Below are 16,254 nucleotides of genomic sequence, written 5' to 3'. Positions count from 1 at the left end.
TAAGCCATGAGCAGCCAGCTTCTCTAGGAGGATGCTGTGGGAAATGGTGTCAAGGGCTTTACTAAAGTCCAGGTAGGCAACATCTACAGCCTTTCCCTCATCTGCTATGCAGGTCACCTTGTCACAGAAGGAGATCAAGTTAGTTATGCAGGACCTGCCTTTCCTAAACCCAAGGTGACTGGGCCTGATCACCTGGTTGTCCTGTATGTGCCATGTGATGGCACTCAAGATGATCTGTTCCATAATGTTCCCTGGCACTGAGGTCAGACTGACAGGCCTGTAATTCCCCAGATCGTCCTTCCAGCCCTTCCTGTAGATGGGCATCACATTTGCTAATCTCCAGTCAACTGGGACCTTCCCAGTTAGCCACGAGTGCTGATAAATGATTGAAAGTGGCTTGGTGAGCACTTCCACCAGCTCCCTCAGAGTACCCTTGGGTGGATTCCACCCAGCCCCATAGACTTGTGTGTGTCTGAGTGACGCAGCAGGTCACTCACCATTTTCCCTCGGATTATGGGGGCTTCATGTTGCTCCCTGTCTTCCAGCTCAGAGGGCTGGGTAGCCTGAGAACAACTGGTCTTACTATTAAAGACTGAGGCAAAGAAGGCACTAAGTACTTCAGCCTTTTCCTCACCCTTTGTCAGTATTTCCCCCCATCCAATAAAGGATGGAGATCCTCCTTAGCCCTCCTTTTGATGCTAATATATTTATAGAAACATTTTTTAATTGTCTTTTATGGCAGTAGCCAGATAAAGTTCTAGCTGGGGTTTGGCCCTTCTGATTTTCTCCCTGCATAGCCTCACAACATCCTTGTCCTCCTGAGCTGCCTGCCCCTTCTTCTAAAGGTCATAAGCTCTCCTTTTTTTTCTGAGTTCCAGACAAAGCTCTCTCTCTTCAGCCAGGCCATTAATGACATCTTCTGATCAAATCAATATTCATATGCATGAACAATCTTACCTTTACTAAAAATGCACAACATTTTTTATTAAATTATGCACTGTGACGGTGACAGAGCACGGGAACAGTTTGCCCAGAAAGGTTGTGGAATCTCCATCCTTGGAGATACTCAAAAGCCATCTGGACATGGTCCTGGGCAACCTGCTTTAGGTGGCCATGCTTGAGCAAAGGGGTTAAACAAAATGACCTCCAGAGGTCACTTCCAACCTCAACCATTCTGTGATTCTGTGATCATCTTCCAGAAATAATCATTATAATTACTGTACCATAAATAAGTCCATCCTGTTTATAATTAATACTTGGTAACATTTATCATCCATGCATTTATTGAAAAAAGGTATTAAAATACAACAGTCTGTGACAGAATTAAAACTGCTGCGTTACACTGCTGTAAACATGTCTTTGTACTGAGTAGCATTACTGGGGAAGGTCACAAATGCTTCCTGCTGACTGCAGGCTGCGCAGCCTTCTGTTTTATCTGATCGTAGTCTCTGTAGAAACCATGTAACAGCTGCAGAGATGTTCTACTGCCCTGAGGGAATGGGAGAGTGCTCTGAAGTGGGGTATGCTGATCTCAGGTGTCCCTCATGAGATGTACTTACAAAACAAGGCTAGAAAGACTTGTGTGGCTGCAGTTGGAAGAGGAAAAAAAAAAAAACAACCCACCCCCACTTAATCCTGATATTAACAGTACACCTTTTTTGTATTTAGAAATACTGTGGGAGAAGGGAAAATGTATTATTAAAACCATGCCTTTGAAATGAGTTTAGTCTGAGCCCACAAATATATGAATGGTATAATTATAATGATTATTTCACAGTTTTTATTACACGGCAGATGAAAGCTGATGTTTTTGTGCCTTCACTGCGCATTTTCATGTCTAGGCAGGTTAGGATTTCTATTAAATGGAATTTTGTTGCTGAAGGCACGCAGAAGAGGTGTCTGCACAGCCGTTAATGTATACTGCTATCATCCATGGACAGAAAGCTATCTAATTCAATAAAAACGAGCTTCAAGTCAATACTCCTCCTTACTGTAATCTACCTGCCTGCCTTAGCCACGCAGGTGAGCTACATACATTTACTTGAAAATGCAAATCTGAGTTTCCAGTTTTCAGGCCACCACGGATATTTGCACACACAGATGAAAAAAACCCACTTTAAAGTCACCACAGTGTTGCAACTTTCTTCAATACTTCTCTTGCTTTGCAGTTAAAGTAAAAGTTATTCTATGTCATAGCTAAAAAATATAAGCTGATGAATTTGGCAGAAAAGAGAGGAAAACATAATCAAACTGGATAAACAAAATAATGTACAGTATAAAGAAGTAGTTTGAGAAGTGATAAACACATCCAGAAAAGATGTCTACTTCAGCTTAGTGGGTTTTTTTGTTTCTCACTTCTAAATGAGAAGCAATGTGTACTAACATCTACTCAGAAATGCAAGGAATGCTACAATACCTGAATGTAATCTGGCACACAGACTAAACTGAAGCTAACATCAGCCCATTGTAGGATCTGCTAAGACTGGCCCATACTTTAACTTGCAGTAGCAACTGCCTTTCATTTTCATGTCAGCTTTATTTTTCTGGATGTATTTTCTTCAAAATTCATTGCATTAGTGCTTCAAGAACATCACGCAAAAGGAAGAGTCAGAGTTCTCTTCATTATTCTTAGCTGTAGTTTTTTGTTCACCCATGTACAATAGGTAGCTGTAACTGTGCCTCCTGGGTTCTTTTGCACTACCAAGAGATTTGGGAAAAATGTGCCAGCAGAGTTGTACTGAAGCTCCCCTGGCTGTGTTAGTACCTAGATGTGGAAGGCGGAGGCAGTGAGATACCAGGTAAAATCATTGATTATCCCAGAAAAATTGAAATGAAAACTTTAAATTATGGAATTTAGCAGCTGTTATCAAATGAAATACATACTTTTTTGTATGTAACAGGGAATTTAATTTTGCCATAGCATTGGAGTGCAATCTTTTCAAGTAAATATTAGCATTTAAAAATCAGGTCGTCAGTCCTAACAGCTGAATTCTTCTTTTTATCACACATAGTGATTTTGCCATATTTTGCTGCAGGACAGCCAAGACTCTACCTTAGTGAGCTCACTATGAAACTAATATTCCCAATGTGTTGAAGGTGCAAAGCGAATGTTTCATCTGCAGACAGACCACTGTCCTCCCTGTTCCAAATCCTTAGGCTGCACTTTAAATACAGAAGTCCTAAGAGATTCTGAAGAAGAGGAGATTAGAACCTCTGTCCTTTTTGTCTTGCACCACTGGTGCAATAATTCTCTGAAAAGATGAGCTTAAAAAATGTCAGCCAGATTCATAAGACATCATCTAAACAAAACAGTCAGAAAAGAATAGACTTCACATAATTGGTAAAACTCCTGGGTTTACTCAAATTACCTGATTTCTTTGGTAGATTATGATCATGTAGAAGGGACGGGGGAAAAAATAAAACAACCACAACCACCACCTCTCCTTTACTGTGCTGGCACCCACTGGATCCAACTGCCTTATGTCAGTTGTTACTTCCATGTTACTTTAGGCTACGAAGCCCTTCGCTTGGAATCTGACATCGGAACAGTGACTCAAGAAAATTAATACCAGTTCTATGAATTTCAGCAAGCCTTATTTCTTATAGTTTTGTAAGAGTATGGTATACTATGACAGAACTTGCACTGTATCCAAGTCCCCTCTGGGTGGCAAAGACAGCAGGGGAAGAGCAGGCACCCTGTGGAGGCTAAAGCTGACAGCTTCCTAGAAGGCATCAGCGTGCCACTGTGCTTGATAGATGTCACATGGTTTCTATTCATGCACCCAAGGCTCAGTTAAACTATCCTGTCAACCATAAACCTATATTAAATCACTAGGGTTTTAGACAGTACATGGAGAAAGCTGTGACCGTTCAAATCTTGAAGTCTCCGACCTCCTCGTATTTCTAAGATCTTAGTCAGCTGGGTTTCAGATACAGTCTGAAGTAGAGGCTTGTGTCAAAACAATGATGAAAATCAACGTCTGTGATGATTTCACTCTATTAACTGCCTAATGACCCTGCTGCTTCTCCTGGTTTGAGGGGATGTCTGCAAACAGAATAATCAGAGAGAGAACCACTCCAGTAGTTCTGGTCATGAAAAGCTGGAAGGTTCCAACAGGTCCTGTTCAGGATAACGCTTATGAGCCTTAGTACAAAAACATGGGCAGCTGTGTGTTGTCAGGGCTGTTTTGTTTTCAACACATCAGGTGCCATAACTGACAGAAAAATAATTCCTTTTTTTTAAATGAATACTAGATAACTACTTATTGAGTGGCAACTGCTAGAAAGAAAAAGCAAAAAATAAGCCTGGGGATGGTTGTCCACAGTGAGTGAATGCTCAGTGTGTGATACAGGTTCACAATTAGTTTTATTGGAGCCAGATCAACATTTGGAAGATCAAACAGCAGCTGTAGTAGAAATTTTTTCCATCTGTCTCGGTTTCTTCTTCGATGTAGGGACTTTCCAATGATCATTTATGCCTTTGTTACTTTGGGACTGTATGGCTGCCTGCGCTCCACATGGGCGCCACTTTAGGATCATTTGAAAAATTAAGGTAGTGCAGAATGTAACAGACTGACTTTTCCACTGAACGAAGCACTGATGATAAAACAATGACGTTTCAGAGTATGCATTGGCTTCCGATGATTTTCTAAGACAGACTTCAAAATATTGGTTTTAATCTTTGAAGTTCTTAATGGCAAGAGGCCCAGTTACCTGAGAAACTCCCACTTCGTGCCACATTACCACAGACAGAAATAATACAGATGTTTGAATTTCATCTGCAGTCTTTTCTGTACAAATGAGATGAAAAGCAAAGAAAACAGCTACTTTTCAAACACTCTTCCTGACAAGTGGGAAATCTTATAAATCTTCTGACCATTCTTCAGAGTCCGTATTTTCTCAGAGACATATATTTAGTGACATTACAAATTGCAGACTGAAGAGATGGAGGTTTCAGGATGGTTTAAATGGCTTCTTAGAGCACTCTTCTAAGTTTGGGGCATGTACGTAGTTTTTGAGACTGAAAATTCAGAATGACAAACCTGTTATTATTTCACTGAAAAAAAAAATAAAGTGACTTGCTTTATTTGTTTGCTTTAAGTTCTGGAAGCTACTTGGAGTGCTGACTAGTGGCCGGAGAGATTAAAGGTTGACAACAATTATCAACCAGAAACTAGCCTATCCAGGCCAGAAATTATCCTACCAGCTACTGCCAAACACGAAGCAAAGTTTTCTTTTAAAAATCTGCACATTAATGAAAGGTACATGAAAGTGGCTGCTATTTATATCTTGGGTTTTGTTACAGTGGTGTGATATCCAGAACATTAAATGTTCTGTAAGGCTGGAGCAAGAAATAAAGGTTCCTTGAGTTTACATGCTGTAACTGCCTGCTCAGTTCACGCTTGTTTTTTCTTACAGCCTTTCAGAAGGGTCAGAAAAATGACTAAGCACAATATAAAGCTATGGAACCAAAGGTGCCAGGTCTGACGATGAGTAGGTGTCAGTTGCTCGATGCATGTGCTTGCATAGCGTTCTAAGAGCATTTAAAGTCATTTCCATTCTACCTAAACTGTTCTCCTTGTTCTTGCTAGAGATTGCAATTTAAGCACTCCTCCTTAAATGAAAGCACTGTATCTAGGTGCAGATGGCAACAGTTACAGGCACTAACCAGATGCTGCAGTCTCTAATTTGATTGAAAGGGTATAATTAGACAGCAGAAACACTTCAATGAGAGAGTAATACACAGAGGAAAGGACAGAAACCACTTAACTGATGCCAAGATACCCCAGCAGTAACAGAGGCAGGGGCCCACGGGTGGAAGGGGCAGAACACCAAATTACCTTCTTCAGATGAGAACATTTTTGTTTCCCTATGGATGTGAATAGGGATTCTATTATCATAGGTTGCCACAGTTCTTCATGTGGGAACACTGATTAAAACCAGAAGAAGCTTCAGGAGATCAAAGAGACAAATATGGCTTCTGTGGTCATTATTAAAAATATTTTTAGCAGTGCAATGGTTTTCTTTGAAGATGCCGTTTTATCGATTGAACCGGCAGTTCATTTGCATACTGTCACGTGATTGGTCAGGAAAAATAATCCCGTCCCATTTTATGCTATGATGCAAAATAAATGCTTTTGGGGTGGGTAAGGCTGCTTTAGACCCACCCAAGTGAACAGTCAGCGTAGTCCTTCTGCATTTCGATACCTCACTATTCCAACTAATACTAATATACCAAAAGCCCTTATCGAAACTATCAGGACTGGGTGCCTGTACTGTAACAGTAAAAAACCCCACAACACAACAGTTGATACAAACTAAATAAAATACCTCAGGAAAGAATGATCTTTGTTTCAAATTGCAATTTTCAAAATTGCTAGAAAATAACTCCCCAGTTGGCTGATCAGCCAGTTAAATTCTGATGTGATGCTATGAGGGCACTTGGTTAGCCGATCATCTCTCCTTTGCAGTGTAGGGGCACTCTGCGTGTCGTTTAAAAATCATCTCTCTCCTACCCTACACACCCACGAAAACACACACACAGACATACGCATATCATTTTTTAAAGACCTCAAATGCAATCATTTTTGCTGGTCATAACGAGTCTTATTTAGCACTGGTCCAAACCAGAGAGTAGTCGCAGTGAATACTCACTCACCTGACATTTGATCAAACTTTGACTTAAGCGTCTGCCTGTCCTGTTAGAATGTACATTCCTGGGAATGTACAGACATGTGGAGTTCCATACTTGTGCTGCCTGGCAGCGTGTGAGCTGTTATATTTGTGACTTGCTATTCTTGTGAAACTTTTATTACTAACCTTCAATCTAATAGCTTTTTCATCACTTTTCCTTTTTTGTTTAAAAAAAAAAAAAAAGGTAAACGCGATCTGACCAGCCAGACCCTTTCTGGAATATGTTGGAAGCAGCCAAATTAGGATATGAGCATAAGAGGCAGTTACCATTATTTCTAATGCTTAAAAGCATGTATTCTGTACCCTTTTGCCCTCTGTTCATAGAATACAAACATGCTGTATTAGCCACAGCTTTGCAGCTGCTGCCTGGTCCTCAGCCGCAAGATGAAAATGCTCTTGCTTGTGATTCTTCATCATAAGGAAGGAAGGGAAGGAAGGGAAGGAAGGGAAGGAAGGGAAGGAGGGGAAGGAAGGGAAGGAGGGGAAGGAAGGGAAGGAAGGGAAGGAAGGGAAGGAAGAGAAGGAAGGAGGGGAAGGAAGGGAAGGAAGGGAAGGAAGGGACGAAGGAAGATGTGGCCCCGTAAGAATTTGTGTTCCTACATACACCCATTTGTTTTCTTTCTTTGTGACGTTTTACAACTGCTGTTCTATTGTCAAGCGTGGCAGACTGAATCCCTTTGGAAATTTCATCAGGATGGGCCATAGCCACTGTGTGGATGGAGGGAGTGGCCAATTGCACAACCATTATGGTGTGATATGACAAAGAATGCAAATTCTGCAGCTGGCAGCGTGTAATCCCTGCCTCCCTCCCACTTCTTTGGCTCCATCCTGCCTAAATCCATTCACATAACTCTGGATTTTGAGTTATGCTCTATGCGTGTACAAGCACGATATGCTGAAGTGTCTGACTGACTATTTCATTTTCTGTCTGTCTGGTTAGAAATGCTTTTTTGAGTATTTCCACGATGATTGCTTAAGGCACATCAAGTAGAACTGCTTCTCTGAATCATCAAGACATAGGCAGAAAAGGATAACAGGAGATGCAAGGTTTGTGAGAGAAAGCTGAAATACCAGCTCAAAGGAAAGACTCAGCTGGAAGGAAAACCAACATGATGACCCAGTATTGCTAAATGGAAAGAAAACAGAGAAAGGAGAAAGAGACTGATAATCATATACATTTCTGATGGGGAAGTTAAATGAACACTATGAATACAGAAACTGGAAGTGAGAACTTGCACCGAATATACAAAATAATGTTTCGTCACTGAAACTAACATTTGCCAAAGGCATTTCCATCTCTTCGGCCTTGTAATACAAAACTCACCAGATTTAGACAGTCCTTTAATATTAGCCAATCTATTCACCCATCTCTTATTTCTGATTCACTTGAGAAATGTGGTATGACTGAAGTTTGAATGCTGCAAATGTCAGTGTTTGGATTAATAGAAGCTGTTAGACATCACACAGCGAAGCAGAAACATTCTGTGAAAAGTAGCACAATACTATGTGCAAAAACGATTGTTAACTCACTCTAATTTCTGACAATTTGAGTCATTTTTCATAAGGCAATTCCAGAAGTTAAAGTTTCTCTCCTATCTTAGCAAATGATAGCGTGACGCAGTCTGTATTTTGACTGCAGTCTACAATAAACTTATTAAGACACGCATTTGATAAGAGGAATACGCATTAAAAACATACTATATGACAAAGTGCCTTACAAAAAAAATATTAACGTTTGTGATTTCAGAATTCTGCTGGCTTCAGGTGCAATCTGACCCAGCTTATTGATCCTGTTTCAGTCCTGCGGGATTAAGGGTCAAGAAGATGAACCTGAGGTATGGTTCGCACAGATTAGCAACTCTGCAGATTTTGTACATGTCATCCAAATTACAGGTCCTTGTTGAAGTGTAAATTCGCACTGGTTCCAGGTTCTTTAGCAGAAGACACACAGGTGGCAGTGCTTTCTAGATCCACTCTCCTTTGCTACCCCTTCACTGAGAGGCATTATATATTCTTCTCCCCTTTCCCCGCCCCAGCTGCTTGTGCTCAGGCATCTCTGTCCCCTTCAGTGGCAGCCAGTGCACCCATTTAGAAGTTGGCTAGAGGATGGAAGTGCAAGTGTGTAAACAGATAGAATGCCCTCAATAGCCTGTGAAGCACACATTCACACTGGGATATATTCTCTACTTGCTGTCATGCAGCCTGCTGTGAGCGACATGGTCACATACGGAGTGTTTTGTCCACAGTTCTCAGAAATCCTACAAGACATCCTTCAGCATAAGCAAAGGAAGGAGTACCTACTGGGTGCACCAAACATGCCCTAATGGTACTGGGAACAGACTGTTAGACGTGGTGTAGGTGTGCCCCTGTCTAGGCAGCTCCCTACACACTTGTCTGAAAATACTCTTGCGTTTTACTCACTTCAGGAAACTTCTGAGAAGTTGTAAAGTTTACCTTCTGAGTCCTCTTTCTGGTAAAAGGCTTTTTTTCCCCCAAGAAAATCTAGGTAAGTGTTTTCCAAATGTAACTAAGTGCACCTACAAAACTTTGATGAGGAAATATCTGTTCATGGCAGAAGGAAGTAGAGCAAATTCTATGTTATAAAGAATAACAATGATCAGAATATGCAAAGCGTATCCAGGAGGGCCATGCATCTGATGGCTGCCACACTGTGATTATCTGCAACAGCCACTTTAGAACTTGCGAAGCAGGGCCCACGTTTATCACAGGAGAACCGCGGTACTCAAAATCATCAATAACAACTGAGATGAGGACAAAAGGCTGCAGAGAAATTTTAAGCGAAAATTTTACACTAACAGGTAGCAAAGCTTCAGGCTTCCCAGATGCCGTGGCCGAATGAGTACCTGACCGGTCAGAGGAGTCCGTGCTCGACGGGGAGCTGGGGCAGGACGCTGCAGGCAAGCGAGGCGGCCGCGCTCCCAGCTCTGGCTCTGCACCCCCAAGTCTGCCCTGCTGCCACCGGCTATTTCACTCCCCAGTGAGTAAGTGCACCTCCGCCCCACACTCCTCTCTCCCTGCAGATGCCTCTGTTCCACAAACCTAGCTACCAAACCACTTTACTAGATAAATGTGCTGCTCTTCTTTCTCTTACCTCATGCTTTCGTACAGTTTTCCGAGCTCCCACCTCAGCGCGCACTGGGAGAGCCTCAAGTACCCGCAGGCTGCGAGCGGCGCGCGGAGGCACCCCCCGCACGAGCAGCCTCGAGCCGGGCACCGACCCGGCGAGCCGGAAGGGCCGTCGTCGCGACCTCGAAGAGGTGCTGCGGCGCGGCGGAGCCCTCCCGCGGGAGCCCGCGCCCCACGGCGAGCCTGCGGGGCTGGGGCAGCGCCTGCCCCGCTCCGGGCCGCGCAGCCCCGCCGGGGGCACGGGGGAGCAGCCCGCAACGCGCCCCCCTCCCCGCGACGCCTCACTCACCGGAGAGAAGGGGTTCGCGGCAACAGCTCAGCGCCAGCCCCGAGAAGGCCAGGAGGGCGGCGAGGGCGGGGGGCTCCATGGGCAGCGGCCCCGCGCCGCGCCGCGCCGCGCCGCGCCCCGGCGGCAGCCCCGCGCTCCGCGGGCAGAGGCGGTCGCGGCGGGCCGGGAAGAGCGCGAAGTGCGGGAAGCGGAGGCCCTACAGCATGTGTCCTGTAACTGCGCCCCGGCGAGGTGCCGAGTGGCAGATGAGGGATCCTATTACCAGCCATGTGACAGGAAAGGATAGAGACCGACATCCCAACCTGCTGCAGCGCGGGACCGCACAGCCGCCGCTTTTACGTTTGACACCGCCGGGTTTGGGCTGCCCGTGCTCGCTCCGGGGCCAGCACGGGGGCGCGCCGGAGCCCCCCTCGCGGGCAGGGCCTCCCGCGGGGCAGCGCCCCGACGGCCCCCGCCGCCGCCCCCAACTCCTCCGACGGCCCCCGCCGCCGCCCCCAACTCCTCCGCCCCGGCAGCGCCCCGTGTCTACCCCCCCCCCCCGCCCCTTCCCACCCGGCTCTCCCCTCGGCCCGCACGCACCCACTCCCCCGCTGCGGCCGGGGAAGGGGCCGGGCCGGAGCCCCCCAGCCGTGGGGCCTCGCCGCGGGCTCTGCCTGCAGGCGGCCGCCGGCCCCGCGGGGGTCCCGGTGGGGGGGGGATTCTGCCAGCAGATGGGAGCGCGCAGGTGCAGCACGGCTCTCATGCCTTGACGGGAGGGGGGGCACGGGGACGGGGGGACGGGATACACGGACGGGGTGGGGGGGAACAAGAAAAGAACGCTACAAACTCCGCACTAGTCCCGTGCGGCTCCAGCCCGCGCACGGCCGCTCTGCGCGGGCGCGGTGCGGCCGCGGGGGCGCGCCCGAGGCGGCGGGGTGGCAGCGCCGCGGCTGCGGGCGTCGTTCGGAACACAGTGAGAGGGCACCCCCCGCCCCACAGGAGCGGCCGGGCGGTGGGGCCGCGGCGGGGCGGCCCGGGCACGGCGGGCGGCGGCAGAAACAGCGGCGGGCACGGCCGCCACGGGGGGCGGAGCTGGCGGGGGCGCGGCCGCGGGGGCGCGGGCAGGCAGAGACAGGCGCGTGGGCGCCCACGCACACCCAGAGACCCGACACACTCGCGGGCGGACAGGGACACGCGGGAACACAAGGACGCGCGCGCGCGCACCCACCCATTTGGACACGCGCGGCGCAGGGGGAGGCGCGCCCCCACCGTGATGCACCATGCGACGAGGCGAGCACAGGGACGCGGAGCGGCTGCGGGACCGCGGAGCCGAAAGCAAAGGAGCGGTGTTGCTCTCCGAGACTGGTGAATGCACGTGCAGAACGATAGCTTTTTTCTCCCCCCTTTTTTACCATCTACGTGCCGACAGCAAAGGGCAATAAAAATGTCAAGGTGGTACATTAAAAAGCTATTGCCTAAACTTCTGCACAAGCCTCTTAGCTGACCCGTGAGACGTTGTAGCAATGGCAGTGCTTCTCTGCTAAGAAACAACCAACCGGGGGGGGGGAAAACCAAACCAAAAACCCCCCAGCAAAACCCACATACAGCCAGGCACACTTGCTTTGTGAGGAACGGAAAGAGGGCAAACGTTCCCGTCCTTGAGCACCTTTACACCATTGCTATGTAATGGGGTGGCACCTTCAAACATCGAAAAGGGCGAGAGCACTCTTGCTGCTCTGAAAGAAGAAGCAACAAAATAAATTTTGAAGGCTTTAACTATTGTATCAATATGCACTACGCGATGTCTCACTCTTAGCGTGCAGAAACCTGCCATCATATAAATCGGTAAGGAAAAATGTGCTAGAATTTGCAGAAAAAGGATTACCTGCTAGCATGGCTTTACATGTATATTTTAATATCACAGCATAATAATGTGCCACATTCTTATTTCTTTGAGCTGAATTCCTAGTGAGTGTAGAATTTTTAAGCTGATGAAATATTGAAGAACAGCAGCAGTGTTCTGTTAGCTTGGTGTTATGCTTTTTTTTTTTTAAATAGTAAACAGGGAAACATTTAGTTCCTCCTAACCCATACAATACAGAAGTATGTTCAGTTATTTGGCTCACTGATCCTGAACTTTGGTTGCACAAGAGCACTGTGAGCAGACATAATTTTGTTGCCACTGAATGTGTGTGTGTGTGTACGTGTGTGCGCACACACGTGTGTGTATAAACTAGGGAATTACAGGTAGCTGTGATGGCAGAGTTACCAAGACTGACCAGAAGGAACAACTGGTGGTGGGTGTTTGTTTTTACCACTGCTTTCTTTATGATGGGCTAAGACAAATAATTCTGATTCATAGAAATTGACTGTGTTCTCAGATTAATGCACAAATTTTTCAGGAGGACCAGGGTTCTAATTCATTCCACATATTCCCTTCCCAGTTGGAGCCACTGTGGTGGGTTGACCCTGGCTGGACACCAGGTGCCCACCCAGCTGCTCGATCACTCCCCCTCCTCAGCTGGACAAGAGAGAGAAAATGCAATGAAAATACATGGGTTGAGATAAGGACAGGGAGAGATCATTCACCAATTACCATTACAGGCAAACCAGACTTGACTTGGGGAAATTAGCATAATTTATTAACAATCAAATCAGAGTAGGATAATGAGAAGTAAAACCAAATCTTAAAACCACTTTGCCCTTACCCCTCTTTTCTCCCTGGGCTCAACTTCACTCTTGATTTTCTCCATCTCCTCATGCCAAGTGGCACAGGGAGATGAGGAATGGGTGTTGTGGTCAGTTCATCACACATTGCCTGCCGCTCTGTCGTCCTCAGGGGGAGGACTCCTCACACTCTTCCCCTGCTCCAGCGTGGGGTCCCTCCTGCAGAGACAGTCCTCCACAAACTGCTCCAGTGTGGGTCCCTTCCCTGGGGTGCAGCCCTTCAGGAACAGACTGCTCCACGTGGGTCCCCTGTGGGGTCACAAGTCCTGCCAGCAAACTTGCTCCACCGTGGGCTTCCCACAGGGTCACAGCCTCCTTTGGGCATCCACCTGCTCCAGCGTGGGGTCTTCCACGGGCTGCACATGGATCTCTGCTCCACCGTTAACCTCCATGGGCTGCAGGGGACAGCCTGCCTCACCGTGGTCTTCCCCACGGGCTGCAGGGGAATCTGTGTTCCAGTGCCTGGAGCACCCCCTCCCCCTCCTTCTCCATGGACCTTGGTGTCTGCAGGGTTGCTTCTTTCACATCTTCTCACTCCTTCCTCTGGCTGCAATTGCACAGGTTTTTTCCCCCCCTTCTTAAACACGTTACCCGAGAGGCACTACCACATTCACTGAGGGGCTTGGCCTTGGCCAGCGGCAGGTCTGTCTCAGAGCCGGCTGGCATAGGCCTTATCAGACATAGGGGAACCTTCTAGCAGCTTCTCACAGAAGCCACCCCTGTAGTCCTGCCACGACCAAAACCTTGCCATGCAACCCAATACAACTACTGACATCAAGTGCTGCTAGCATTCCTTTACAAATCATTGTGCGTGCACGCAGCACTTCCTTGTGGTACATGCTGTCTAATAGCACATGTGACATTACTACTCTGTGATTTAATGACCCACAAAATTCTCCTCTCCAAGGACTGGGACCCCACTGTGTTACCTGTTCACCCAATTTCAATTCTATTTTATCTGGATTCTGTTCCTTAAGGACATGGGAACAGAGAAGGCTTACAAACTTTAATATTGTATTGATAATGAAGTTCACGAAATCAACCTGATATATCTCCAAAAGGCCCGTTCAGTCTTCCAGCACTCCTTGGCAAAATCACCTATGTTCGTTCTGCCGCCCTCTTTCTCCACTAATCAGTTGCGCACACAGCTGATATCTGTGTATACGCAAGTTACACATTTATTTAAAACTGTAGCATGCTGGCAATGGACAGCCAGTTCATTGCTGATGATCATTCCCAGTCTTCCTTCAAAGTTCTTTTTTTAACAAGATTTTTTCTCTCTGTTGTACAGAATTGTTTGTATTTCAGCTTACTCTATTCAAGATCACTTGTTCTCATTTTGTAATTTTCTGCTTGTGGTTTGTGGTCTCTCTTAACAAACAACAACAATGGCAACAGCAATGGCAGCTAATAAATAATGAATAATTTCATACTTTGTAATACATGGTCTGAGGCATTTGTTTCAATTTGTCTTGTTCCCATTATAATGTAAAATCTGTACTGCTTCAGTATTTAGGTTTCCTATACATTTGGTACATAGTTTGTCCTTGATTTTTGAAACAACCATGATTTTCTAGTAGTTTATGAATTAAAGACCTTAGAAAACCAGACCAAACTACCCGCAAAAATTAGCAATTCTTTCACTATCGAAAAGAGTTGCACAATGCAGAACTGACTTCACAAACCCTTTGGGATGTAGGCAAAAGCTAATGGTGATTTTGGTGGGGTTTTTTTGGTAAAAGGAAGCCAATGAAACACACTGTAATACAGCTAGATATTGAAAAATTACGCGTGTTGCAGTTTTTCAAGGAAAACATTGCAAGTTTTGCAAAACATTTTCAGTGCAGGTTAGAAGATGTTTTGTTTTGAAGATGGACTCTAACTGGACAGTTGAATAAAGATAGATTTAAAAAAAATAATTATAAGTTAACCTGGAAGGAAAGGTTTAATTTTCTGACTACTTTCCCTCCCTGTCCCCTAGCTGTAGCCTTTTAAAATGAACTCAGAACTGAAACAAAGATGCCACTTTGAGTCTATGTTTAGAGACTTGCCAAAATGTAAGACTGCGATAGTATCTTCAATATCCTTCCCTACTAAAAAAACCCCAACAATCTGCAAATCCAACCCTACTTGCCACTAGTCCACTTGACTGTGCATCTACTTTCACATCTATCTAAATCAGCCTTACGTGGCCCCAGAAAACACAAACGTTTCTCTGCTGACGGCTAGTGTAGTAGGCTGGGATTGTGTTCGCTTTGCTAGCTTTCAAGTAAAAGGAGAGAAATGCAGAGAAATAATGAACTCTCTTGATTTTGTCAGAACTCTGGTTCTGCTGGCAGAGATGTGACTGTTAGACAAAGCTAATGCCCGTAACCTTGAGAGTGATGCTTTCAGAAGCATTATCCTTTGCTTGTGATAGACAGTAGGCTGAGCCTGCTGTGATATAATCCCAGGAAGTTGGTTAGCATTTCCCATACAATTCAACACTCATTAGATTGAAAGCAGAAATCAAATGATCGCATACTATATGAAACCATTGTTTGTGTTTGGAAAGTCTGTCTTTGTTGCTGTGGACGATTTAATCCTCTGCTCTGCTTCTTCTGTATTTCATTAAAGACTCCTTTGGAATTTCATTGTTCAGATACAACTGGAACCTCTGAAAGAAGTTTCTGCTTGGCTTTGTGTCTTTGGAAGAAAATAAAGAGTTTTAAAAAAACATAAATGCTAGAGATGACTGTTAAAGTAGTTACCACAATGTCATAGCTTTGATCAAGGTGAGAAGAGTATTGGGTTAGGTGGACTAGTAATGTTGCACCATTTTCAAAGGTACCAGTTCTGTGTAATTCCGGTGCACGCCTCCCCCAAGGAACAACATCCCTCCCTTGTCATACACTACTGAGGATTCAAAAGAATTCAATTACCAAAAGTAGTGACTGAAGCACTCCTCCTATTTAAGCAACATTTGATGAAAATAAAGAATACCGAAGGTTTGCCGTTATGTCTGTGCAACAATCAATTTCTGTTTTCTAGTACAATGGTCTAAATTATAGGAGAAAAAGGAGAAACTGGGCAAATGTCACTGGTTTGAAAACACTGATAATGAAGGCTCAGGAAAGAAGGTTGGGTTTTGAGTACAAAAAATGCAGAGGGAAAAATTCTGAGTGAGCAGGGAATCTGGGATTCAGTGGTAAATTCTGGACCTTACATTGACTTTTTTTTTTAACCTAGGAGAAACATATCACCAAAATGTTAATAGATACTTGTGCAACTACCTAGCAACCCTTACACCTAACTGAGAGGGAAAAGCATAAACCAATTTGATTGCCTGCAATTTTTATTCTAAATACTGTGATTCCACCCCTGTAGTCATAGTGTGTTGTGACCATCATCCCCCCCTACCCCCCAATCTCTGCTCATAG

The 16,254-nt window shown here is 45.6% G+C and overlaps 2 protein-coding genes across 3 annotated transcripts in view; both read right to left on the bottom strand.

Annotated features, from left to right (window-relative positions):
- Window positions 1-10,329, bottom strand: part of KREMEN1 (kringle containing transmembrane protein 1) — a 36,639-nt gene extending 26,310 nt beyond the window's left edge. For both annotated transcript variants that reach the window (XM_064466391.1, XM_064466392.1), the window contains exon 1: window positions 10,130-10,329. In XM_064466391.1, the coding sequence (XP_064322461.1) occupies window positions 10,130-10,208 (79 nt within the window). In that variant the 5' untranslated portion in view covers window positions 10,209-10,329. The remainder of the gene's footprint in view (window positions 1-10,129) is intronic.
- A 3,128-nt stretch (window positions 10,330-13,457) lies between these two features.
- Window positions 13,458-16,254, bottom strand: part of SUSD2 (sushi domain containing 2) — a 28,605-nt gene continuing 25,808 nt past the window's right edge. Inside the window, exon 15 of the mRNA XM_064466451.1 lies at window positions 13,458-15,520. Coding sequence (XP_064322521.1) covers window positions 15,466-15,520 — 55 coding nt within the window. The 3' untranslated portion in view covers window positions 13,458-15,465. The remainder of the gene's footprint in view (window positions 15,521-16,254) is intronic.

This window comes from Phalacrocorax carbo, chromosome 15 (genome assembly GCF_963921805.1).
Source record: "Phalacrocorax carbo chromosome 15, bPhaCar2.1, whole genome shotgun sequence".
In the NCBI taxonomy this organism is placed as follows: Eukaryota; Metazoa; Chordata; class Aves; order Suliformes; family Phalacrocoracidae; genus Phalacrocorax; species Phalacrocorax carbo.
This window is presented reverse-complemented; position numbering and strand designations above follow the sequence as displayed.